This window comes from Scatophagus argus, chromosome 15 (genome assembly GCF_020382885.2).
Source record: "Scatophagus argus isolate fScaArg1 chromosome 15, fScaArg1.pri, whole genome shotgun sequence".
NCBI lineage: Eukaryota > Metazoa > Chordata > Actinopteri > Scatophagidae > Scatophagus > Scatophagus argus.
In genome coordinates, this window is record NC_058507.1 from 12,649,084 (window position 1) to 12,673,869 (window position 24,786).

Below are 24,786 nucleotides of genomic sequence, written 5' to 3' on the forward strand. Positions count from 1 at the left end.
GCCAAAACATTTACTACACTATTATAAACACTGAATTGTCATTCACTTAGCTGTGTTACCGGTGTGTACTTCCTTGTGTCCATCAGCCCAATAATGACACCCAGTGGTAGAGCACAATAAAGTTCATGTTAGACTGTTTTGAGTTCTTTAACACGGTTTAGAGCTCATTTCTTCTATTGAAAAAGTTCCGCTCAGCCACAGCCAGATAATCTTGCTGAGTTAATTCCTGTCCTGCCTCCTGCTGTGAGATGTGATCCCAGCAATGTTCCTTCTAACTCGCCATGCCCGAGGACCAGGCTTTTTTTTTTTTTAATCAATCACTGCGTGGCCTCAGGTGTTTGGTAGGAGTCCAGTTCCTCTCAGCTTCTCTGAATGCACTAAGAGCTGGCCTGAGGGAGAACACTTGAATAATGATGGTGCAATTAGCAGTTTCCTGTTTTCATTCTAATTATTCGTCAAGAGCCATAGATCTTTGCAAATAAGGAGATATCTTAGAATACTGGAGGATTCTTTTGTACCCAGTAATAGACCAGGTGCTTCAAAACTGTCTGATTTGAATCCTAACTCTGTGAACTAAATATGAAATGTACTTTTGGATGCTTGCTGTGACTATTGTGAGGAAGCTAAATGCAAGTTTTGTGCATCACTTTCACCTGTAGAGGGCACCGTAATCTCAGCAATGCAGGGATTATCTAAGCAACATCAACAGATATTGTAAATTGGTGCATATAATTAGTGCATCTTACTGTCCCAGATCCTTCTCTCGTCTCTTATTCTCCCTGTCTGGTTTCTGGCAATCTCAGGCCACAACCTGTTATCCCTCTGTGTTTCTCCCCTCTCTCTTATGCACACTATTTCCATTCCAGTTGCCCATGATGAGTTTTTGTCCAATGATGGATGTCTATGTCCAGTTTGACCTCGAGCTCGAACACTCTGGATGCTTTCTTCTCCCTTGTGCAGAAGCTCTTTGGCTGGCTGGTTACATTGTCTCTCTTCACGGAGGTGAGGCTGAGGTTCTGGATCCAGAAGGCAGCTGGGGTCCAAACTCTCTCCTGTGGCATCATCCCAGAAGATGTCCCTTTCTGTTGGCCTTCTCACAAGTTTCAGCCTCTGGATCCCTTCTGTGGTCGGATCTCCAAATAAAAGGCCAAATGAAATGAGCAAAAGATACTGGAATCAAACAGTAGACAAATACAGATTTTTGCAACCGTACCATTAACTGTGTAGACAACCTTAAGTCTTCTCCGTTCTCTGACTTGTCGGAGGTGAGCTCGCCGATGCCGATGAGCCTGTTGGCTGAGAGCTGTCTGGGCCTCCAGGAACCCTCCCTAGAACAGACAACAGAGTCATAAAAGACAAAAGTGCATTTATTCCATTACTATAATGAAGTACAGTCTTTAGGTATTTGTACTTTACTTGAGTGATCTATATTTCTGCATATATCATATTTCAGCTTCACATTACAGAGGGAAATATTGCATTCTCTAATTTACTACATTTATTCAGCAGCTGTAGTTAGTAGTTTATTTTTCAGCTTTTGATTTTACATTTAAAAAACTGCTTATAAAATACAATAAATTATTTCAGAACAGTAGTACTGTATCTGGGTGTGACCCTTTGTCTACTTTCAGATGGCTATGAGTTGTTAGCTTCTCAGTAAAAGAGAGCATTCCCTTCCAAACCTCCAAAAACAATTCAGATTTGAGAATAATGAAAACAGATACATAACAGGATTTTGTTTATACCTCAAACATTTGACCACCTTCCCAGATTTATCCTGCAATCATTTACAGGGTGCCCAAATCCCACTGGCCAAATTTAGTTCAAATTAACATCAGTATCAACAATCTAATATTGTAATATACAATAATATCACTGGACTCATTTTTCTGCAAAACAAGTACTTTTACATTAAGTACAAAAATTCTATAGAAAGAATCATGTGACTATCAGGATTATACATTTCTTTGTGTCTAGGAGTGTACATCTAATAGTACAGGCTTTACTGTACCCTGAAAATAGATCCCACTGAGGGCCAGTCATGGCTGTAGACCACCCTACTTTCCACTCCACTGATACTTTAATCAGATCCACTGAGACAGGAAGGGCCCCGCACTCACAAATGTTTCTCTCTTTCTCTCTCTGTCTGCCCCCCATCACTCTGAAGCACTGCTGCACACTTAAATTTTCACTCAATATAAAAATATATTATCTGAATTATTGATGTTCTAGGTGCACTTCAGCTCTTCCTTACTTTGTCAAGATGATTTACCTGAATCATTCTGCCGGTGCCACAGTGTCCTGCCTGTCCGGTTGTAGAACACTGGTGGACACCCCCATCTCTGGGGGTAGACACTCCCCTGGCCTACAATAAACATCAAATTCCTTAATGGAGTTTGAGATGACAGGAGGGTAGTAAAGCTGGGACAGTCAGCAGCAATATTCATCTTTCTTTTCTTGTCTTCCCTTTTTTTTGTTCTATTACCATGACAATTTGATTGGCAGTGGTTGTATGGCCAATTTGAAGGGCCAGTGGTTGCAGTGCCTGAGGAGAGATAATGATGGGATGTCTGGGTAAAAATCACAACCATTCAGAAACAATAATGCAAATTGATGTCTGTCTGAGTCGCAGCACAGGACTGAACAGATGACAAATGTCTCAACTGAATGAGGCAACAAGTATAACCTGTTATAGTTAATAAAACAGTAATGGTATCAGGCAGCTGATTTTGCTGTGCTGACCTGGGGTCTTCGGGGTGGATGGGAGTGAATGATGCTTGAATTGTTGCTTTGTTTTGGTGGGAGACTTCCTGCAAAGCATGGTTCTTACAGCACACACATGCACACACTGTTATCTCTCGTCAAAATCAGTATCACAACACAGAGTGGTTTGTCAGAAATAATAAGGAGACTGACTAACCTGACAGAGTAGACAGAGTTATTTCCTGTTTCAGCGGGGGTAAGGTTGTCTTCCTGTGTCCCAGAGATCCTGACGGCTGCTCCACAGTGACTGGCAGAGCAGGGAGTGTCCACTGTGGCTTGGGCTGTGCCCCCTCCTCTTGCAGGCTATTACAAGGGGCTACTCTACGCAGCCTGGGTCTAGAGCTTGTGGAGCCCATTGTCCTTCCTGTTCTTAGGCTGACAAGCACTAAATTCTACTCTAACAGTAGAAGATATGAAGCGTTTCAGAGTCAGCGCAGCTTTCAAGTTTAGCATTAATTATAAATACTTATCTCACCTTATTTAATGTCTTCTCATCAGTCATACGAGGGTTCTGTCACTGTAGGTCCACTGGTTGCATTGACTTTCCTCGTGTAGATGTTGATTCCCTGTGGATTTGTGGACCCTCCTGGAAAAAAAACTGTTAGTTACAGAATAACTTCACCTTTAAAACTGGCTCTCCAACTTGCCCCATTTGCTCTAACTGCTCCCAAACAAACCTGGTGGTCTTCATATCTTCTGTGATGGCGAAGTTAATGTTTGTCCTTCAGCATCTGTGTCTGTTCCCAAAGTAATGCAACAAACACTCATGGTAGTGGTTAAAAGAGTAGGTGTGTACTTCATCCCTGCCTTCATACTTGTCTTTCTCATTATAATGAGCTAGGTTTCTATGGCAACTCTCCCTACAGGTTACTTTCTAACTCATAAGTTAATGCTTGAAAGAACCTTTTATTTCCCTGCACCCCTACCATACTGGAAAGCCCCGAGGGGTGAGGAGAGATACAGGCTTCTTGGGAAATTGTTAACTGACTGAAAAATGTGACTTGATGAGTGCTCAGAAAACCACAGGGAGTAGACAAATTCTGTTACAAAGGTGGGTCACATTAGGCATGTCAGGTAGTAACTAGTTTTATCAGCCCCTACAGGCTCTACAGTACAGGTTAGAGTAAAAATGTAACATTTGTTCATCTTAGCTGCAGTTTGAGGGTGCTTGGGATTTATTAAATAAATCAAATATATCGGTTTTGATTTTACAAAACTGATTAACTTGAATGTGCTAAACTTTAGTAACCATTGTACCTGTTAAACATCAACACGGCAGCATTATGAGCTTGTTAGCGTACTGACATTGACATTTAGCTTAAAACACTGTAGATTCTTGGTCTTGTTGTTGTTTAAATTGTTTTGTTCTGTTTTTTTTCATTGAAGCATATGCAGTTCGGACACAGTGGATTGGGCTCTTTGGAGCACTACTAGTTGTCTCATGTTACTTTTAAAAGTGCTGGTTGCTGGCCCTTTCAGCAAATAATGCTGATTGGCATTCGACCTGAAATATGACCAGACCTTGTAGCAGTGTTTTGTAATTCTTTGTAATTTCTCCTGATTTGTATTTTGCTGGTATTCTGCTTAAGTCATACCTAAACATCCAATAAATATTTGTTATTATGGCAAAAGCTGTATTTAACACACATAAGGCCCCTCCCTGATTAATGTCTCTTATCAGCATCCAGCTGGGTGGCAGCGTAACTACTGTATCATGGAATAAAAATATAAACATTTCACATCTCTCAGCTGCTTCTAGCTCATTTATTTTAATGTTTTAAAATGCCACTGCAGTTCTCCAGCTGAAACTGTCACGTCATCAAATGCTTCATTAGAGGTTTCGACACTGACTGCACTCTGGTAACCATAATAGCACTATGGAGTTGGACTCTTGGGAGTGTGTGTGTGTGTGTGTGTGTGTGTGTGTGTAAGACTAAGAGTGATAGAAAGACTGACAAATTATTCATACACCCTCATCATCTCAGTAGCACTATTTGGACTAAAATATAATTTTACCCACATGTTCTGTGACACTAGACAATCATTTTGACAGTGTGATGCTGCAGGGAAAAACATGTCCCATGGGCATTTTCCATTTCCAGTCATATAGGCATGGATTATTAGCACAGGTTGTGTGTAACTGTGAAAGAGGTTCAATTATAGTAGAAGCAATCATCCTCAATCTTTTTCAGTTTGCAGTGTGTGTGTGTGAGTGTTTGTATGTTAAGCGACAGCTAAATGCAGCGGAGAAAACAATTGCGTCACATAGGAAGGAGAATTCTGCAAAGCCACTGCTGTTAAATGCAATGCACTTTATTGATCACTAATGTTAATTCTGGTAAAGTTATTTACGTATATGGCTGAAACAGCAATAGCTGGCCTCTTATGCACTTTTATAGGACTGCTTCAACCTTCTGAGGTTTTAAAAATAGTCATCACATCTAAGTATAAAAAAATCCAAGTAGGGACATAGCCAGGATTTTAGAAATGCCAAGGCCACATGTCCACCCCAAACTCTGATATTACAAATAATTATCATTGGCCTAAAATAGCCATACTTAAATATATCAATTGTAAAATACTGTTAGTGTTTTTATTAGACATAATATTTATTTCCTTTATATCATTATACACATTTATTATGATTTTTTATTTATTAACTTGATAATATTAATTTGCTTAGGTTATATATATATGTCATTTTTGTACTGCTGCTTCTGTCTACTCCGTGTGTATACAGTTATGTGTCTGTTCATTCTCAAGGAGGGATTCCTGTTCTTCATGAGCTTTTATGTTTTTATTTTTCATATCTGTATTGAGAGTTCAAAGATAAAATGTGCATTGAAATTGTAAATGTAAATTGTGGCTATGGCCCTGACATGATCTCCTGGTTTAATCTGCAAAGATGCATCCTTGTCAGTGCTGATTTGGGAAACAGGAAGAAAATGTAAAAGTCATTACATATAGTTAAATATCCACACACAAGTGGTGTTGATGGTGTTCAACCGGTAAGAACAACATAGCTATAAATGTGGGTTTTAAGTCTTTTATTATAAAACCAAAAGAGCCTGTACATTACGCATAGTATAATTGCCATTCTTGTATATAACACTATTCAATAAGACTTAAAATAATACTCTTATTGGCTCATACATCTCTAAATAAATATCATAAATACATATAAGATTGAGCCAAACTCGCCCTGCCCATGTTTATATTCACAGAATACAGTCCGCAGAGCAGGTCAGGGGAGGACAGACAGCTCTTGGTTCAGGTGCGTGCGAGGAATGGGACTGAGCGTGGCAAATATTTCAAGAAAGTAAAGAACACTTTCAACTCTTTCAGTTTGCAAAATCCATAAATGTTCTCAATTTCCCCTCCAGCAGTTAAACGGCAGAGACACATATACATCTCCAGTTCAAAGTTCCAGCCAATCCTTTAAACATCCCTGCCTTCCTGATAAGGAGTCCATGTGGACCGAGCATCCCGCCACACCTCCTGGGTGTTTAATGGGGGAACATGAGCAGACAATGCTTCAAGACTGGTTAACAGAAGTTACTACCAGAGCTCAGCTGTCTCATGCCAGGGGAATGGAGACAGTGCCATTTGCCCGACTGCGGCTTCGAGTGTTAACACTGGACTCCGTGAGCTCCTCGCCATGTTCTTCTGATTTCTTGTCTGTGACGTTTGCCAGGAAACGCAGTGTGACTGAGTCCCACTCCTCTGGCAGCAGCAGGAGCAAGAAGCCCAGGCAGATGATGCAGGTGGCTGCCAGACGCACCACACTGAAGATCACCTCATGTTTCAAAACATCTACAGCTACAGCAGATGAAGGAAAGACAGGAACACAAGAGAGTGCCAAAGTGCAGCAGAGGGAAGGAGGGTGGGGGAGAAACAAAAACAACTTGAGATTAATTACATAAAGTAAGATAAACCACAGGACACTGTGGCTGTAGGGGATGAGTGCAGCAAGGGGATGAGTGCAGCAAATGCGGCTTATAATCAGCACAAGCAATTCACTTTATCCCCTGTGTCTTTGTGGTTTTGAGTCCAGGGACAAGGTGCTATAACCCACTGACCATCATACAGTCCATCATGGCTTAAAGAAAAGAACTTGTCTGCAGGCATTTAGTTTCACCTGGGCAACCTTATCCTCCCTCAGCGAGAGGAGAGTTGCAGGGTCCGTTTAGGTTTTCCAGGATCAGAGAGACAGACTTGCTGTGTTATCAGTTTGCTTCAGGGGCCCTAAGTGCTGCTAACCTCTCAAGACAAAGCCACAGTATGTGTGGCAAATGACTGCCATTTTCACAATCATATTCATTTCCTTCATAATAGTCAAGAAATAATAGCCACAGAATTGGAGGTTATACTTGAACCACATAAAGAACGAACCAAAACCAGAACTGGGTTTATGGTAAAGTAGTTGTTCAAATAATATGAATTTGCCTTGATATACTGACACATAATAAATAGAAAGAAAGATGAGAGTAAATCAAAAAGCATAGATAGAACACATAAAATTGTCAAAAAAAATAATGAAAATGGAAATAAAAACAATAATAAGAGGTGAACAGTTTTGTACAGGAAAGTGCAATAATACTGAGCATCAAATGTGCAGAATTCCACAGTATTAATTTAAACAATATTTGCAAGGCTCAAGATAGAGACATGTGTGTTAATATAATGCTTGTATGCTTTTCATTAATGTAAAGTGTAGTGGGTGGATGGCGGTATAGAGACCCTACCTGCATTGCCTGGCACACTGAGCAGTGTCCCTATGGAGATGAGAATGGGGTATGTCAGCACCACGCCAACATGGACCAAGATGTTGAACACTGCAAAACACATCAAAGTGGTTGAAAAGTGCAAATTAATTGTAGATGAAATGATTAGTGAATTAATGAATTAATCAATAAACAGAAATTGCAACAAATGCGACATTTAGTTAATTATTTTTTTTTCCAGAAACAATCAGACAAACAAACAATTCAAATATGTTAGCTTGGGCTCTGGGAAATCGTGATGGCAAATCAACTGATCATGAAAAATCTGTTCATCAGAATGCTTTTTTCATGGAAACACATGGATGAAACCATCGTCCTCATTCTTCTCTAAGATGTTTATGCTTTCTCACCCAGCCACAGTCCTGCCAGTCCACACATGTATCCCCAGGGCAGCGAGGACAGTGAGCCCCAGTGCTCTACCTTGGTGAAATAAAGGATAAGGGGCACGCAGGAGATGAAGATGAGATTAAAGAAGCCCATGGTGGAAAGGAAGTGAGCCACCTCTCCAAGGTTGGCGCTTCCCAGGAACATCTTGAACAGCACCTGGACAGAGAGGACACCAACTGATCATTTAAAGCAGTGACTGAACACGTGACAAAGACAGTCATACAAACGGTGCAACCTAAGACGTGCTTGGTGGTCTAACCTTGTAAAGAGCTGATGTTGAGGCTGAGCCCACAGCCAATGCCACACCCACAAAGGAATCACCATGGAAACCGTCAGCATAGGCCATCATTACAATACCTGTTATGGCCATTATAGCTGCCACAATCTGTAGGTAAAAGATTCAGAGCCATTAGGGACATCAGTAATGATGAAAAGAAAAACAGTCATCGAATTTATTATTGTTGGTGTGCTCATACAGACCCGAACACCCATGAACCGGTCTTTGAGAACAATCCAGGACAAGAGAAAGACAAAGGCCTTGTGGCAGCAGTAGAGGGCAGAAACGTCAGTGGCGGTTAGCTTCTTCAAGGCCAGGAGATACAGGTAGTTGGTCAGTGTCCACAGGATTGAGAAGGGTGCTGTCCTCTTCACAAAAAGCTTGAGAGTCATCCCATCCTCCCCAAAGAGCTTGCTGCACTCCCTGTTGGAAAGAACAAACCACAGAAGGGTAAAGGACGTCATGTCAACCTGTTTTTCCTCTTGGAACAATGTCTTTGCTATCAAGAGGACCACGGTTTGGTGATGGAAATGTTGGTTGCTTAGTTGCCTGGCTCCTCATGAATAAGCACATGGTTTAAATTGTATCCTGATTGAGTGTAAAGAGCAGCAAGCCCTCTGGAGTCCACTAGTCATGTTGTTATGGTAAGCAGGTAGTCAGTTAACCATGAAAAAAAAGATTTCTTGTTTTTGTTCATTTTTACTCTTCTCAAGAGATAACACAGCAAAAGCTCTCAAAATCTCTGTCTTCTCTTGTTTTTTTATCTAACAGTAACAGTAAGAGTGGTGAGTGCACAGATTGAAAAATCTTAGTCCAAATGAGCAGATATTGTACTTTCCTGAAGTGAATCCTTTCTGAAATCTTCTTCATTCGTATAAAAGATAGTTATGTTGGCAATTTACCTGAATTTCTGTATGGGGGTCTGCTTCTCCCGTGTGATAACAACATGTCCAGAGTAGTAGATGGGGAAGAAGAGAATGTTCCAGTTGCTGCTGAACCAGGAGATGAAGAAGGGACAGGAGAACGACTGGAAGGTCAGCTTAACCACCTGAGTGGTACCCACCCAGGAAGAGGAGACACACAGCACCATCAGCAGACCACCCAGCACCTTCAGAGCTGCGTTGGCACATGTCTGATAGGACCGGCTCTCTCCGCTGGTCTCACTGCCTAGTGTCTCTGCATGAGACTCTGAACCTTCCTCTCCTGATGGAAGAACAAAGAAGACAGTAGCAGAAAGTGCATTTCAGCATCTCTATATGCAGGCTCCACTTCCTGTTCAATGGCCAGTGACAACAGGAAGTCTCAAATATAAAAATATTTGCCTTCAGAATTGTTCTTTTTGTTAGATATTTTTTATCCGTTCTAGAAGTATGGCTCTATTGATGGCAATACTGGCCAGCCAATCGATTAGCCCGTTTGTTCACCATGTTGGTCCAGACTGAAATATTTTAACAACTGTCAACTGCCTTGAAATTTTGTACAAGGGTCATCAAGGGATTTCTTTAGTACAGATATTTATAATGTTGAGAGGATTAAGCCAAATGACTTTGGGTCACCTGACCTTTCCTGCAGTACTACTCTGAGGTTCATTGAATTTTAATAACTTTAATAATCCCTTAACTATTTATCTAACTTCATCATTAGGTCCAAACTTCAATTTGTCCAATACTCTGGTTTATGACCAAAGACCTGTGCTCAACTTCAGCTGTCCTTTGTGTTTTCCTAATCAACAGATGTAAACTTGATTACATGCTAACCTAAGATGATGAGCTTGGTAAACATTTATCTTAATCATAATCACATTGTTAGCATGCCGAAGTTATCATTCAGCACACAGCCTCATAGTTAATGGCAGTGTTGTGTGCAAGTACAGCCTTGTTCCTAAATCAATTGTAGCAGCCAAACTTTGCATGTTTTATATGTTTTGTGTTACTTTCTAGGCAGTAGGATGTAGTTTGGGTCTCCCTGACTGGGGTCCAGTGCATAAGCATTTATTGATCAATCACCTTTAGTGCATAAGGCAAAGCCTTGTTAAAAAAGTGTTGGGTTAGCATTGGGGCTGCGCATGTCATAAATAGCTTTGTCGCCTCATGATGCAGCATGTACTGTACGCCCATTGTAGTCAGGTGTTCACAGAAACCTGATGCCCAGAAAGCAAGAGTAAACCTAACCACATGACATTCCTCAAGAAAGTCATGTCAACCTTGACAGCTGTTGTTTTCACTGTTCGTGCATTCCTGATCTGAAAATGTTGCATTGGGACACTTATGAACACGAAAATGACAATTTTTTTCTCCAGGCAATTTATACACCAAAATTACTTATCGACAGATGTGTTAACTGTGCTTTTTAATATGTGAAGTGCCCTGTGCACGTGTGTGTGCGTGAGCATTTTCTGAGAGCTGAGATCCGTTCTTCAACTTTCCACAGCTACAGTGTGATCAATTTACACCAGGGCAGGAATAAAAGATGACATGTGCTGGATGTCTGCTGCCTGTACTCCCTTTGCTAGCTCAGCACATGAAGCCATTCCCACTGTGGCTAAAGACACTAGAGCCCTGCAAGCACTGGAATTTGTATCCGTAATATCTTCCCTCTACCATAGAAGGACTTCTCAGGGGTGCTCTTTATTGCAGTGAATAGTCTATTGTTTGTTATCTGCAATGAGACCTGAGCAGGAAGTCAGGCAGTGGGAGTACAAAGAGACGTCGCTGACAGGTCTAATGAAAATGGATTGTGCCCACATATTGATTAAAAAAAACTTCCTTCATTCAGAAAAGTACTAAACAGTCTTGCCAAACTTACTTCATAAGCTTAATAAATGCATGAGATCATTGCTGGCATGTAGTAGAGTATTCAGCCTGAGAAACAATGGAGGAGTCAGACATTAGAGTCACGTCAGTGCAGTGTTGTAAAAAATCTTTACTTTTAAGTAAAGTACCAACATTGCAGTATAAAAATGCACAATTTTAAGTTAAAATCCTATGTTTTAATATCCTAATTAAGTACAAGTACAAATCTAATCTAAAATGACAGAAACAATGACATTGTTAGGTTGTTAATACTGATGCATCAAAACATTTAACTGTTGCAACTTGGCATGTTGGAACTTGATTGAGATACTTTATTTACAGTTAACTAGTTTAGTCAAGGGGTTCCCAACCTATGGGTCAGGATGCTACCAACATAGTCCCAACATAAATCTGAGGGGTCGTCACATGTGTCTTGTTGACGTGGGCTATACATATTTATATTCATATTTTGGATTTTTCTCTCATCTTTTTTTATTGTGTCTCAAAACAGTTATTTAAATAAAGTCAAATGAAAGATTTTGCTTTTTTGTTGTTGTTTTTTGGTTTGGTTTCTAAAATCTTTATCTGAAAAGTAACAAGGGACCACATTTGTCAGATAAATGTTGTTGAGTATAAAGTAGCATAAAATAGAATCACTCAATTAAAGTACAAGTACTTGAGTAAATGTAATTAGTTACTCTTCACCACTGCACGAGTGCAGCACTGGCTTTGAGTCTGTGCAGGATGAGCATTTCCCACTCTGAAGCAAGAGACAAAAACCTAAAAAAAAAGTAAAACCTATAAACCTATAAAAAAAAAAGCATATGTGACATTGAGCATCCAAAGAATATAAACCGATGATTAGGCCCACTGATTAAGTCAATCTCTATTCTTTTTTAGCTCAGTCCGATAAAAACCACACATAAAATGTTTCCCCTCGCAGTATATCCCAGCTGGGAGCAGATCTGGAACGTGGTGAAAGCAAAATGTTTAACACGATGCGGTTTTCTTTTCTACAGGATCATCGAGGGATTTCTTCTAATTACATTCTGTCACAGCAAGGATTCTTAATCAACCTAATGAGGCTGCAGGTTGCTCATTGGAAAACTGAAATTTTTTCAAGAGAGAAGTGGCAATTTTATTTTTTTCCATTATGCCTCTCCTCACCCACCAGGCTAAATGGTTTGTGTTTATAGCACTGACAAACCTGAAGCTTTTAGCGTTGGATACAGGCACTTCTGTCCTGAGGTAAGAGCCACTAAAGGCTGATCTGGAGCCAAGACGCAGTAATATTATAACTCTACTATTCCCCTACCTCACAAAAACAGCTCCCATGGCCAAAACTGTATTCTGAAATGCTGACTACCACATTGCTGTTAAAGACAAACTGCCAGTACAGTATTGCTATGCAATACTCTGCTGAAGTACAAAAAGTGCCATTTTAGCTTAATTTCGCTCAACTAAGAGTAAGTGTACTTGTTTGGAAAACTGCTCAAGTTACAGAACAGGTGTCTTAAAGTGGTTTGACTTAATTGAGCACCAGCTGTCAGAAATCATTTGGTGCATGATTATGAGTGCATGTTTCTTTTTCTTTTTCTGGTCCTTTTTTGTAGTTAAAATGTCATTACAGAAAAGTATGAATAAATGCCTAAACGTATAGTATAGACTCCACAAAATACATCAAAACACTAACTTCACAGTGATTAAAATGAAAGCTGAGTCGAGCTCCTTTCCACGTCTGCCAAACAGGAATCCACAGAACTGATTATAAACAGCTTTTAAAAGCAACATGTAGACTTTAATGCTACCTAATATTATATTTAACTATTTAGATTTTGAAAAATGCTTATATTTATACATGGAATATTTCACTTGCTCACTACAGTTGGAAAAAGATGTACTTGAAAGTGTCAACATCATACCATTCCATTATGGAAATCACAATGCTGCATTCACTACCTGCACCCATTAACAGAGCTTATCCACTCTTTGTGACGCAGTATGCTGTTCGAACAGCACACACATTTCAATCCATCCTGTGTTTTATCCTCGCCACTGACGCTGCATGTCAGTGACATTGATGGATTGGACTCCTGCTCAATCCAATATGAAGCACACAGTCACATTTGCAGTGTTAGGCAGGGTTACTACAGGTCAAACAGCATTGAGTCTTATCTAAATTATGTCAAAAGATGTGACATGGTGATGATGTTGACTGATCAGTTACATGTTAAACATATGCTGTTGCTACAGCTACATTTCCTGTCTTCACGCTAAGCTTCTCAACTCTGCCAGCAGCAAATTTTATGGCATCCAAAGGAAAACTCTCAGAAAGTCCAAGGGCCTCGTTTATAAAAATGGTCTTAGTACTTGCTCTTAGATCATATTTGACAGTGGGCTTACGTATGATTCATAAAAGATGTTGAGCATTAAAACCTGGCTTTATGAATCCCATTTCTAACTTAGTAACATGTGATCTATAAATCTCAGGAAAATCAATTAAGTCAAGAGTCTTACATAAAAGATAATTTCAATATCAAATAAAGGTTTTATAAATAACTATTTATACATTTCTGGGTAAGTCTACTGTTCTTTAGTCTGTTTTATAAATTGAAATATTTCAACTCCATAGTTTATTTTTCTTAAATTTTAATTTCTAATATTTATGTTGAAATGCAGCACAGAGTTGCACATATCCACAGCTGAGAAGTGCACACTCACATCACATGAATATTGGTATTTCATATGAATACCCGTACACTCCAGTGCATATGGAACATAATATGTTGTCCATCTTTTAAAAATCATTAAAAATAAATGTACTCCATTCAAGCAGCCAGTCTGAACACACATAAAATATACTCAGTTTAGTATAAATGGCAACTTGGGTCTCTCTGTATTGGATTACCTTCAGAGATGGGGCAGGTCAAGACCTGAGTGCTGTACGAGCTGAGAGGTGCCACTCGGGCTGAGTGCTTCTTCATCCTCCACTGGGGGCTCAAAACACTGTCCTTCCCTGGGAAGTGTGTGTGTGCGTGTGTGCGTGCGTGTGTGTGTGTGTGTGTGTGTGTGTGTGTGTGTGTGTGTGTGTGCCCGGGCTGTTGCTGCTGCACACTCAGCAGCTCCTCCTGTTAGCTCCGTGCATCCTCAGACTTCTGACTCCTCCGCTCCCCCCCCCCATCAACTCTTCTGTCTTCTTCCCAGCACTCCAGTCGTGACTCTCCGTTCCTCTCCAGCCCAGCGCTCTGTTACTGGTGCTCTCTATGTCTCTCTGTCTGTCTGGATAGTGACACAGCTCAGTGGAGATAGCTCAGCGAAAGTGCAGTGACTCTACTGTTGTACTGTCATGCCTTGATTCAGCGCTCCCACTGTCTCCAAGGGAGACTGAGCTTCAAGTGTGTGTGGCATGGCGCAATCACTCCCCTCATCTCTTTCTATCCTCCCCCTCCTCTTTTCTCTCTGTCTCTTGTCGATTTTCCCCTCCTCTTCTGTTGCTCCACAAATCAGCAGCTTTGTTTGGATGGTAACCAAGCAGCCCAGGCTAATTATGCTGCGTTAGCTGCTGCGCCCCCCCTTCTCCTTCCTCCTCCCCTCCGTTTTCTACCTGACCAGGCTCTTCTCACACCTTCATCTCTCTCTCTATGTACTCTTGTCGTCTCTCTCTCCCAGTGCCTCTCTTTCTTCTATGCACATCTCCTGCTGTTCACTACTCCTTGTGGGTCTCTCCTGTAGTTTTCATCTGTAGTGGTCAAAGCAACAGGAGAGACCCTGTGCTCTGAACAGCACAAACAAATCAGAAACATAGCAGTGGTGGACAAAGTGCTGAGATCTTCAGAAGTAAAAGTATATCACCCCGAAAAACCTCTACTTACAAATAAAAAACTTGCATTCAAAACTTTTACTTGAGTTTAATTCTGTGTTAGCAGCAAAATGTACTTCAGGTATCACAAATACAACTGCTCATTCTGAAGAAAAAAAACCTAACACAACCTATCCATATAGATCAATGGATAAATATTACTGCTGCTTTTAATGTGTATAATGTAACTGTTGTAGTTGTTTGTTTTGCTTTCTAAAAAGTATTTTTTTAGCCTATGAGATGGAATATGATTACAAAGTAGTACAACATGAATACACTCAAGTAAAGAACTCTGAATTTGTATTTAAGTATAATACTTCAGTACATATACTTAGTTACATTCCACTGCCGAGTATCAGTGAGAAGTGTCACTGTGGGCCCATGTGAATATAACTGGACTTTGGCTGTGAATGAGCCGGTCACTGTGAAGCATGAGTGAAACAGCTGATGCCATTCAGCTGATGCAGACACAGCTTCAGCGCACTGCCTGAACAAACGCTACGCTTCTTTTTTAAACCGCACACACTTTTGACTGGTGCTTCTTCACTTCACTGTTAGTGTTTTTACATTAAATATTTACATTGTGATGAATTTAATAATAGTTTTCAACACTATTACCATCGCTGCTGGACAGTCAGGGGAAACCTCATCAGCTGCCGGTGTGGACCTGAGGAGGGTCAGCCTGGGCCATGTGAGTTACCCTTGAGACTGTGGTCAGAAGTTTCCATCTCAAGGAAAGCCCTCTGGCCATTCTATCTCTAGCTGCGGTTTATCTACCTGAGGATTTAATGGACCTATATATTTCTCAATATTCCTAATAGCTTTACATCAATGACATATCAGTGTCTAGTGTGTGCGGTCAGACGCTTAAGGCCCTGCTGCCTGTAATATAATCTTAATATAATCTATGCTATCCTTACCCTCTCACCAGTAAGATCAATACAGGCTGAGCCAGGAACAGAAGCACTATGACCTGAGAAAAAGAAGACTTGCAGTGGCTATTTGTCAAAATTGGTTTGTTAAGAATGCTAAATGAGTGCTACTGTGCAGTCATGTTTGTTTCAGGATCTCTGTCAGTATATCAGTAGCATCCTGAGCCCCTGCCTTCCTGTCCGTCTCTCTTTCTCTCTCTCTGATGCTCATCAGCCAAAGTTCTGGCACTTCTGCAATGAGCATAGCAGATCAGAGTGTTTCTCTTTGCATCCTTCAGGCTGTGAGAGACAGCACAGTTATCGTTTGGATGTTTATTACAAAGGATAATAAGCAGGGCCATGTTCCAGTAACACCATGGCAATATATCTGTGTGAATGCAGAATTCAATATTGAGGCAGTGTTTTGAAAAAGCAGCTCTGTTGTCACCTCTTAGGACAATGCCATGGTGCAATCTCACTTATTTCCCATGGTCACTCAGTGTGACAGAATGAGTGCAATGGCCAATGCAAATGCCTTAAGTGATATTGCGAGAGTGAGACTTGATTAAAATGTTTGTGCATTAAGGGTGTGATGCAACCAAGGCTGAAATCAATGTTTGGTCAGGTGTAAGCAGGGGATGAGCTGGGGCTATGGATCCCCTGAGACAAGGAGGGTTAAACTTAAAAATAGTTCTGCTGATGAGTGGAGCCAACAGCTAGACAGGGAGGGGACAGAAAAACAATCCAGTCAGCACAGCCCAGGATGCTAATCGCCAGCAGATTAAGACAAATACCTGAGGTATGGGTGCTGCAGGCGGCCACAGTTCACTCTCAGATATTAGACAAAGGGCTCAGAGTAACTGTTCCTTTCTCTATCGTGTAATTTGTTATCCTTAGGTATGGATTACCTAACATGTCACAAGTTTGTTGTAGGCTCAAAAATTCACTTGTAAGTTTTGAAGCCCAATAGCATGATATCCAACCACAAAAACTACACACCTGCCATCACAGCACTAGAGTTTCAACAAGTGTCTTGATCGTAGATGAATCTAATGGAAAGGAAACTGTGAGTTTATATAACAAAACGGTACTATTGCACTCCAGATCAAAGCACAAAACAGTATTCTCTATGAACCACCATAGCAACAGTGGACCTCCAGTGTACTGATTCATCAAATCAATTCAGGCTCCTTTGTCATTTAAATCAACCAGTGCTCCTCAGGTTATGGTGCAAGCTCCTTTGTCTTGTCTGCCATTTCTGTTACTCATCACATCTCATTGAGAACCAGGAGCAGAGAAGGAGGATGAGAGATGAGAAGCACACGATGAAAGACATCTGTAGCAGATTTTAGCTGTACTGAGGACTGGACAGGCCGTGAATCAGGTGCAGACCATTAGATGTGTTTCCACACACTGGTCTGCACCATCTCAACCTACTCACAAGTAAAACAATGGAAGATGAGGACACCTGGTGGTGAAAATAGTGGATAGCATTAGAGATGAACATGATGAATGTTTTTCTCCCAGCAGGGGAAGTGAATGAACTTCCAAGGAGTGGGGCACAACATTTCTGTATATAGGAGTTAGAGAACTGCGGACCTGTACTCATGCAGCTGTTTTATTGGCCGTATGTTATAGTGTTCTGTGTCAGGTGACAAAATATTTCAGATGGCCCCAGTGATTTTTTGTTGGGCCCCCACTGTATTTCTGCAAGTTACCATTAAGTACAAAGAACACAGCAGGCTATTCTGTAAGTGACAGCAACACAACTACATTTAGGAATATGTCCATTGCAAGCACGATACAAACTAATACTATACTATACGATACTAACTAATTCAGTCAAGACAAGTTGTACTAGACATTTTCAAGTGACATTTCTCATTAACGCTTTGAGCAACACAAATTTAGTTCATGTCACCACTCCCACTACGTGTGGTAGCAGCAGAATTCTCAGGGACACACATCTCAAAGCTGGTGCAAATAAAATATCCCAATGATACCACTACAGGGAAATTCTGAACCTTTACTTTGTTGTAATTGAAGGACCATTTTGGCTTTGGCAGGCCCAATAAGCATGTAGGTTTAAACATGAAGGTAGTAATTAGCACTAAAAACAGACATTTATGGTCTGGCAGGTCATTGAAGGATTTGAAGGGTCACTTTATTGCTGCTGTTGGGGTTACACACCACAAGATGGCAGTGTTAGGCTACTGACAAGACTTTTAGGGTACTCAGCATGATGGAGAGGCCATTGAGACCTTCCACATATTGTGCTCTTCTATTATGTAATATTACTTCATAGAAAATCATAGAAATCATAGAAAATTCTTCACGGGCAAAAACATTACCGAAACAATCTGCTGGGAGCAGTCACAATACCTGGTTACCTGATGCACAGTACTACAACATATTACCAATAGTACAGTGGCATGAGTACAGGTCAGCAGTTATATAACTCCTGTGGAGAAATATTGCACCCATTACTTGCAGGGTGTTTTTGCTCATTCCCAGGAGCATGTCAGACTAACGGCACTCCAGGAGTCATTCAGGCAAAGCTTATATCCCATTCGACGCTTGGCTGGTTATAAATAGCTCTGAGTGAGTAGGCATGGGAGCGGGACAGTCCAAAATAAATGCATGCATGTACAGAATGTATGAGGAAATGTTTGAGGAAAGGGCAATGTTACTTGCTGGTTATAGATAGCCTCAAAAATGCAAACTGAGCTACCAATCAGTACTAGCTTGAATAGATCCAAAGACATTTCTATTTTCTGTCTATCTCTTCAGACTTTCGCTGCAGAACAAAGGGCAGATACAAACACACGCCGCTGTGATAAATGGTTGTTTTTCACACCCTTCCTTCATAATTTGTGTGTGCTGTTGTTTTGCCGCTGGTGAACACCACAGACACAGAGCTGAGTGGGACGGCCACAATAACTACCTGTCATTTCTCCTGCACTGTACTTGTTAACCTAACTGGTAGCGTGCCAACACTACAGACTCTGCCTTTTCAGAATTAGCTATTCAAAGCACGATACACAGCAAATGATTGTGATGGGTTTTCCAGGAGATGCTGAGGAAGCATTTGCTGTACATCACTGCTGTCTGTGCCAGTGGAGCCAAGTGGGGCTGCTGTTGGAATATACTTTCTTTTTCTGTTTTCAGTCAGTTTCATTCAAACTTTTCTTGTTGTTGCTATTCTTTATAAGGCGGTGCAAAGGAAAATATTGCACTTTGCTTGTTTTCATTTCTCATCACTGCACATAGTACATCATTACTGTGCTATATGTATTACAGCCTGGTCCCTGTCAACAAATGTAGTCCACAATCCCCCTCAGAGGCATCTTCTAATTCAACACAGATGGCAAGTGGCAATAATAAACTGGCAACAGAATTTTACTAAATATATCATTACCCCACAGGCTTGGCAGGATGAGCCTACTGTGCTATTTACGTGCTCCTTTGTCTTACCCTTTATGGAAAATCATACTGAACAGACCGAGGGACGTGTGATTCTCAACTCAAACTTTACAAATGTGTAAACTAAACAAAGTGAACGAATGTGATGCTGTGACTTTTCTTGTTTCTAAGAAGAAATGAGGAGGACGGGTGTGTGAGCACACGAGTGATTTAGCCCGACTCCTTCACAGTGACAGCAACAGCAACAGCATGATTAATAGCTGTGCAAGCAGGAAATATGGTGACAAGTATGCTGCCCTGAGGAATACCTTCTGTTGACTCCGGCATGGACAAAAATCAGTTGATGGATAGATGGAAAAACACAGGGCTACAGATGGCATATTTTATCAGGGAAATGGGAAATGTCTCTCAAATCAAATAACCCCTCAGCTCATAGACACACTGGCTTACAACGGCTTGGTATGGATGCTATTACAATCCACACCTGCTCCTTATACCTGAAATTACATCACAGATGACGCCCCATCTTTCATTTTCCTCTGCTACAGTCCACAGTATGCAATGGGAAGAGACATGCAGAAGCCTCTACACTGCAAACTAGGGCTGCAGCTGACAGTTATTTTTATTATCGATTGATCTGCCAATTATATTCGTGATAAATAGGTTAATGTTGTCAAACATCTTGTTGCGTCTAACCAACAGCCCAAAACATCAAATATATTCTGTTTAATATCATATATTTCAAAGAAAAGCCGCAAATCTGACCTTTGAGATACCAAAACTAATGAATATGAGGCATTTTGTGCTAAAAAAAAACAACAAAAAACACATATGATTTATTGATAATCAAAATAGTAGGACAATTTTTCTGTTGGTCAGCTAATCGATTTATCGACTAATTCATGACAGGTTAAGTTGACAGTCACATGGTGGCACTTGTCATTCAAGCATCAATAAAATAAGCAAATATTTAGACTTTTGAAAATAACTGATGAACAGGGATGAATTCTGTCAGCTAACCTGCTAAAAAGATTCATTTCAATTTGTGTCTGTATTTCAACAGGCTTCTCTATTTGACATAATAAGCAAAAATGCACACATAAGACGGTATTAGAAGTCTTAATTTGCTTAGTCATCACCTTTAGTACCAGAGCCAAACATCTTGTATTTGTTACATAATATCACCATTGTCTCACAGGTCCCTAAGCTGTTAAAGTTGTTCAATCTGTTTTCACTTTAAACTTTTGGGTGTCCCTCGTTCATCAGGTGTTCTTTCAACAGATTCATTTGGATGTTTGCAGATATATTCCTGAAATGAAATCGTGTAATTGCACTTAAGGTTAATCTACTGCAACTGACATCCCTGATAAACAGGAGGCAGTTAATGAGAGACAGGCTCATTTCCTTTTCCTCAGCCTCTATCTAAAAATCCACAGAGGTGCTCTCAGCTCATCCAAAAGAGCCTCGACTGGAGCTGCTCTAGATTGAATGAGGCCCCTGTCTCCATACACACATCTCCTTTGAGACTTAAAACAACTTGTGTCAGAGTAATGCATGATGTCACACAGTACGAGGGTTGAGTAGTAGATTTGGGAAGGAATGGCATAACATTGGGAGTACATCTCTCTTCCAGACATGTATCTCTAAGTTGGGCTTTTATGTAACAGCCAGAGGGAGATGTTACGAAGCTTGCGTGACAAGTCCACTTCATTTCAGGTGAAGTGTGTGAGCATCTGACACACAAGGGGCTCACAGATAGTTGACCAGTCACATTTTGGGTGGGTGGGTGGGTGTTGAGGGGGATTTATTCAAGAAAAGCATCAGTTCATCCCTTTTCACTTTAATAAAGAATGATGATACGTAACAAAGAAAAGGCCAATTATGTAACACAGAGGTGAGAACCTGTGACTTCTCTAATCCTGCAGACCTTGTAAAATCCTGCTCTGCGCACCTTGCTTCATTACCATAAGGCCATTTGTAAAACCACTTACAGGCTGGGCACAGAGCATTGCAACGGTTGTTCCTTCCCCCTGTTATAATCCCACTGGCACTGGTGATACTGAAACAGAACTGAGGGCAAGATTTTACAGATCAACACCGAACAAAGTGCATCATCAGCTCTCCGTACCAATCCCAGCCATTGTCTCCGTGTCAGCAAATTTCAGAATACTGCTCTACCAATCAACACCACGTTGACAAACGAAAAATATAGAAGAGCTTAATATATAGAATCACTGCTATATGTCAAGCGCGTTGGGGTATAAACCTATAGGCAATATTCACATGTGTCACAGGAGGAGCTGTTTTGTTTGTCATTTGGGAAATTGATTGTTTTAATTAAACATTTGGAATGCAATATGAGTCTGTCATGTGAGTGACCGTTTGTATTGAGTTCACCAACATATCTATATCTGATGTGGACAACATTAGGCTACACTTTAAACAAAATGACTTTGAAATTCAATTTGAAAATGCAAGCATCATTTCTGTAAGACACTTTGCTGTGTAATTACACTGAGTTAGATTTGCTCTCTCTCTCTCTCTCTCTCTCTCTTTGGCGCACCACCCAGCCTCCAACTAGCTGATATTGGCAGTGACTGACATCATATTGCTCCATAATAGCCTTAATTAAAACGCAATTAGTTGAGTTTGCAATAGCCTATTTAAAATGAAAACTAATTTGCAAGGACTGAAGATTCGTGCATTGTTTTCCTCCACACATCACTGGCACGACATTAACTGAATTTTTATTTTCTATATTAGTGTAAAATGCCATGATACACACAGGCCTGTTTCTGTCATAATATTCTCACAGAATTCTGGTCCCTTTCATTTCAATCTCACACCTGACAGAAGCAGATGTGAGAATGTCGCATCCTCTGATTAAGTATACTTTGTTGTCTTCTCACTCACTTCTATGACTGGAGTACCCCGGGTTGTAGCCGTAGTAGCCGGTGATCCTCAGAATCCGGTCCTCTATGTCGTGCACCCCGTTCGCTGTCACTTTGGTGCTGCTGTCCATGAACGCACCGCAGCTGCCACCGGTCGGTGTAGCCTTGCCCGGCAAGTGCGTGTTATTCACGGGCTCCAGCCGGATGCAAGGCTGGTCTCCACTCTCCAAAATACTCTCGGTGCTTATCATGGTAGGTCCGAGCGGACAGAGATCAGATGAGCGGGGGGATGAGCCCTGATCACCATGCGAAAGACCCTCGAGACTGCATCAACAATTAGCAACAAGAGGAGGACATCCAAAGCCACATTCACATTCCTTCAGTGATGCTCCCGGACGCAGAGCAAGGTTATCGAACTCCAGGAGCCTGGCAGACATTAAACACTAGGGGGCGTGTCACTACTATCACATGCTTTGAATTCAGTCAAATGAAGAGAGAAAAAAAAAACTTGGCTGTAGTCAGCAGCAGGGAGCAGAATTGACAACATTCATTACAGCCTTCTTGAAAACACAAATCAACAAGTATTCCACCTCCTAAATGTTCCTTGAAATAAAAATATTTACCCAACTGCTTATGGTATTTCATTTTTTAAAAAGATCTCCCAATATTGTGTTTTATGGTACTCATTTGTGTTTACAGGGACAGGTAAGAGGTATTTGTAATCTTTTATGGTAGCAGTTGTACTGCTATGATGTTAACGTTATATTTCCAGGCACTCAAAGGTGATCCTTTGGCTTTAAAGTTTTCCTTGCACAATGGTTTCCTAACATTTTGGAGTGAGCTTCATTGATCTTAAACAATACTTTGTTGTTTCTAAAAATCAATCACTGGAGGATGATCAGGCTAAGCTAAGGATGCATGTCTACAGCTGTTCTTTTTAGGACAGAAACATTAAAAAGGACACAAATAATTCTTAACTCCTCATTCAACCCCCGCATACACAAAAACATCTGACAAATAGCAATTATTATTATTTTCATTCTTATCATTTTTAAGATTTTCTGATTCTGCTCACTGTCTCCTCCAGCTCTCTGATATTTGTGGACTAATGTTATTCCTTTCTGACCCCTCAGTGCTGTCTCCATTTGTCGTTCACCATGAAATATGTACGTGCTTTACAGAGAAACAAATGTGGCACAGGTTTGTCTCTAAGACTGGTTCACAACCATTGACTCCTCTCGGCACTTAAAATGTGCACCATGAGTGCTGTTTCTATTTTTAGCACCTTCACTGTTTACTGTGGGCCTATAATAGCTTCCAGATTATGAAGTTTGTGCAGAATATTTCACATATGCTTTGCTAAAAAAAAAGTTTTCTCTTATTACACTTATTGTGACTTGAATTTTATTCTAAAGTAAAACCCAGAACAATCTCCTTTCTCTTTCCTCTTTTTTCCTTGGCCACAGGTTCTTGATCTGGCTCTTGGAAGCTCCACTTGAATGGATCCCCCAGCCTGCAGATACTGCACAAGGAAAAAAAGAAAAATAAAAAAACTTAAAACCAGGCTCCAAATCCAATAACTCAAGATGCAGTATTTCAGTGTCTCTCCGATACGCCTCCTTCCAAGTCCTCCACTCTCTGTGTGAAATCGATTCCCAGTGTGTGGAGAATTTGCGCCCCTGTTGGCATTGTTGTGCAGACACATGCTGCGGTTTATGATGCCCTTGGATGCCAGTAGTGCTTCCTCCCCCTCTCTTACTTACTGAACCAATCTCCACCTCATGTTCCTTTGTTTCAGTTTGTTTGTGCTCCAAAGCACTTATCTCACACATTCAGTTCAGGGACAGCTTTGTGGCTTCAACAATGAAATGCCAGTGCCCAGAAAGTTTCTCCACGCCTTTTTGGAATTGCTAATTTATTATTGGACACTTTCTTACAAGTCTATACAGATGCAGTCCAACAAAAGTTTTCTTCAGTCGCCTACTTTCGTTGTGGTTCAATTCAGCATTGTTTCTGCAATGCAAAATGTAAACACCTACATGAGAAGATTATGCATTGGTTGCTTTCTTTCAGGTCTAAGATACTCATCTAAGTTATTATTTTCTATTGGTTGCTAATGCATTAAAGAGGAATTCAGCTCAAAGGGAAAATTGCTCTCTGACAGCAGAAATTGTTGCAGCCATAATTCACATTAAGAAAACAGTTAAATGTACGAGGACGACAAAGTAAAGTCTGGGTTTTTAGATTTTATATGCACATAAGCAGTACTGTAGTGCTTTAGGGTGTCATCATTGTCAGATGATCTCCACAGTAATCATTCAGTGCTTGGAGTGATGTCTTAAAAGCAATCATGAAAGGACAATCTGTAATATTATCTCTAATTGTCCCACAGCTGTGGTGATAGAATGAGGCTGACTTCAATTTCAGACAACATGATTAGCATTCAGAGCATCCCCAGACACAAACCACTTTCCTCACCTTCCTGTCCTCTAACCTCTTCTTTTCCAGGAGAATAGCTCCAGTCTAAAACTGGTGTTCGTTAGATCTTTAAACCTTTCCCATTATTTGTTTTACACGTAGTGAGACAAGGGATTTTTTCTCTCTTACAGTACAGCTGTGCATATTCAGTGCAGCTTGTTCAGTTAGTTTATGCAAAGAGTAGGGCTTCTATTTTTAGACCCTGGTTGTGATTCTGAGGC

General features: G+C 40.7%; 2 protein-coding genes across 3 annotated transcripts; both read right to left on the reverse strand.

Annotated features, from left to right (window-relative positions):
- Positions 1-732: 732 nt before the first annotated feature.
- Positions 733-3,582, reverse strand: LOC124072217. The gene is made up of 7 exons (XM_046413442.1): positions 3,441-3,582; positions 2,921-3,349; positions 2,743-2,825; positions 2,486-2,545; positions 2,273-2,365; positions 1,214-1,328; positions 733-1,133 (listed from the first exon to the last, which is right to left on the reverse strand). The coding sequence occupies exons 2-7, from the start codon at positions 3,117-3,119 to the stop codon at positions 733-735; spliced, it is 951 nt and encodes a 316-aa protein (XP_046269398.1). The 5' UTR covers positions 3,120-3,349; positions 3,441-3,582.
- Positions 3,583-5,625: 2,043 nt separating this feature from the next.
- slc35f4 (solute carrier family 35 member F4) lies at positions 5,626-22,630 on the reverse strand. 2 transcript variants are annotated; one of them, XM_046413879.1, is made up of 7 exons: positions 22,110-22,630; positions 9,114-9,414; positions 8,415-8,634; positions 8,194-8,319; positions 7,898-8,090; positions 7,509-7,598; positions 5,626-6,582 (listed from the first exon to the last, which is right to left on the reverse strand). In XM_046413879.1, exons 1-7 carry the CDS (start codon positions 22,336-22,338, stop codon positions 6,341-6,343), a joined length of 1,401 nt encoding a protein of 466 aa, XP_046269835.1. In that variant the 5' UTR covers positions 22,339-22,630; the 3' UTR covers positions 5,626-6,340. The 2 variants fall into 2 exon arrangements, with proteins under 2 accessions (XP_046269835.1, XP_046269837.1); XM_046413881.1 differs by lacking the exon at positions 22,110-22,630 and adding an exon at positions 13,912-14,462 and having other exon boundaries at positions 5,627-6,582.
- Between the last annotated feature and the right edge of the window lie 2,156 nt (positions 22,631-24,786).

What these genes read in the sequence shown, in the direction of transcription:
- LOC124072217 (XM_046413442.1), bottom strand. Translation starts at nt 3,119, where the DNA reads ATGGGCTCCACAAGCTCTAGACCCAGGCTGCGTAGAGTAGCCCCTTGT. An exon ending in ATCCACCCCGAAGACCCCAG is followed by an intron (nt 2,546 to 2,742) that starts GTCAGCACAGCA and finishes ATCTCTCCTCAG; the next exon opens with GCACTGCAACCACTGGCCCT. An exon ending in GGTTGTCTACACAGTTAATG is followed by an intron (nt 1,134 to 1,213) that starts GTACGGTTGCAA and finishes TTTTATTTGGAG; the next exon opens with ATCCGACCACAGAAGGGATC.
- slc35f4 (XM_046413879.1), bottom strand. Translation starts at nt 22,338, where the DNA reads ATGATAAGCACCGAGAGTATTTTGGAGAGTGGAGACCAGCCTTGCATC. An exon ending in CAACATCAGCTCTTTACAAG is followed by an intron (nt 8,091 to 8,193) that starts GTTAGACCACCA and finishes CTCTCTGTCCAG; the next exon opens with GTGCTGTTCAAGATGTTCCT. An exon ending in CAGTGTGCCAGGCAATGCAG is followed by an intron (nt 6,583 to 7,508) that starts GTAGGGTCTCTA and finishes CATCTGCTGTAG; the next exon opens with CTGTAGATGTTTTGAAACAT.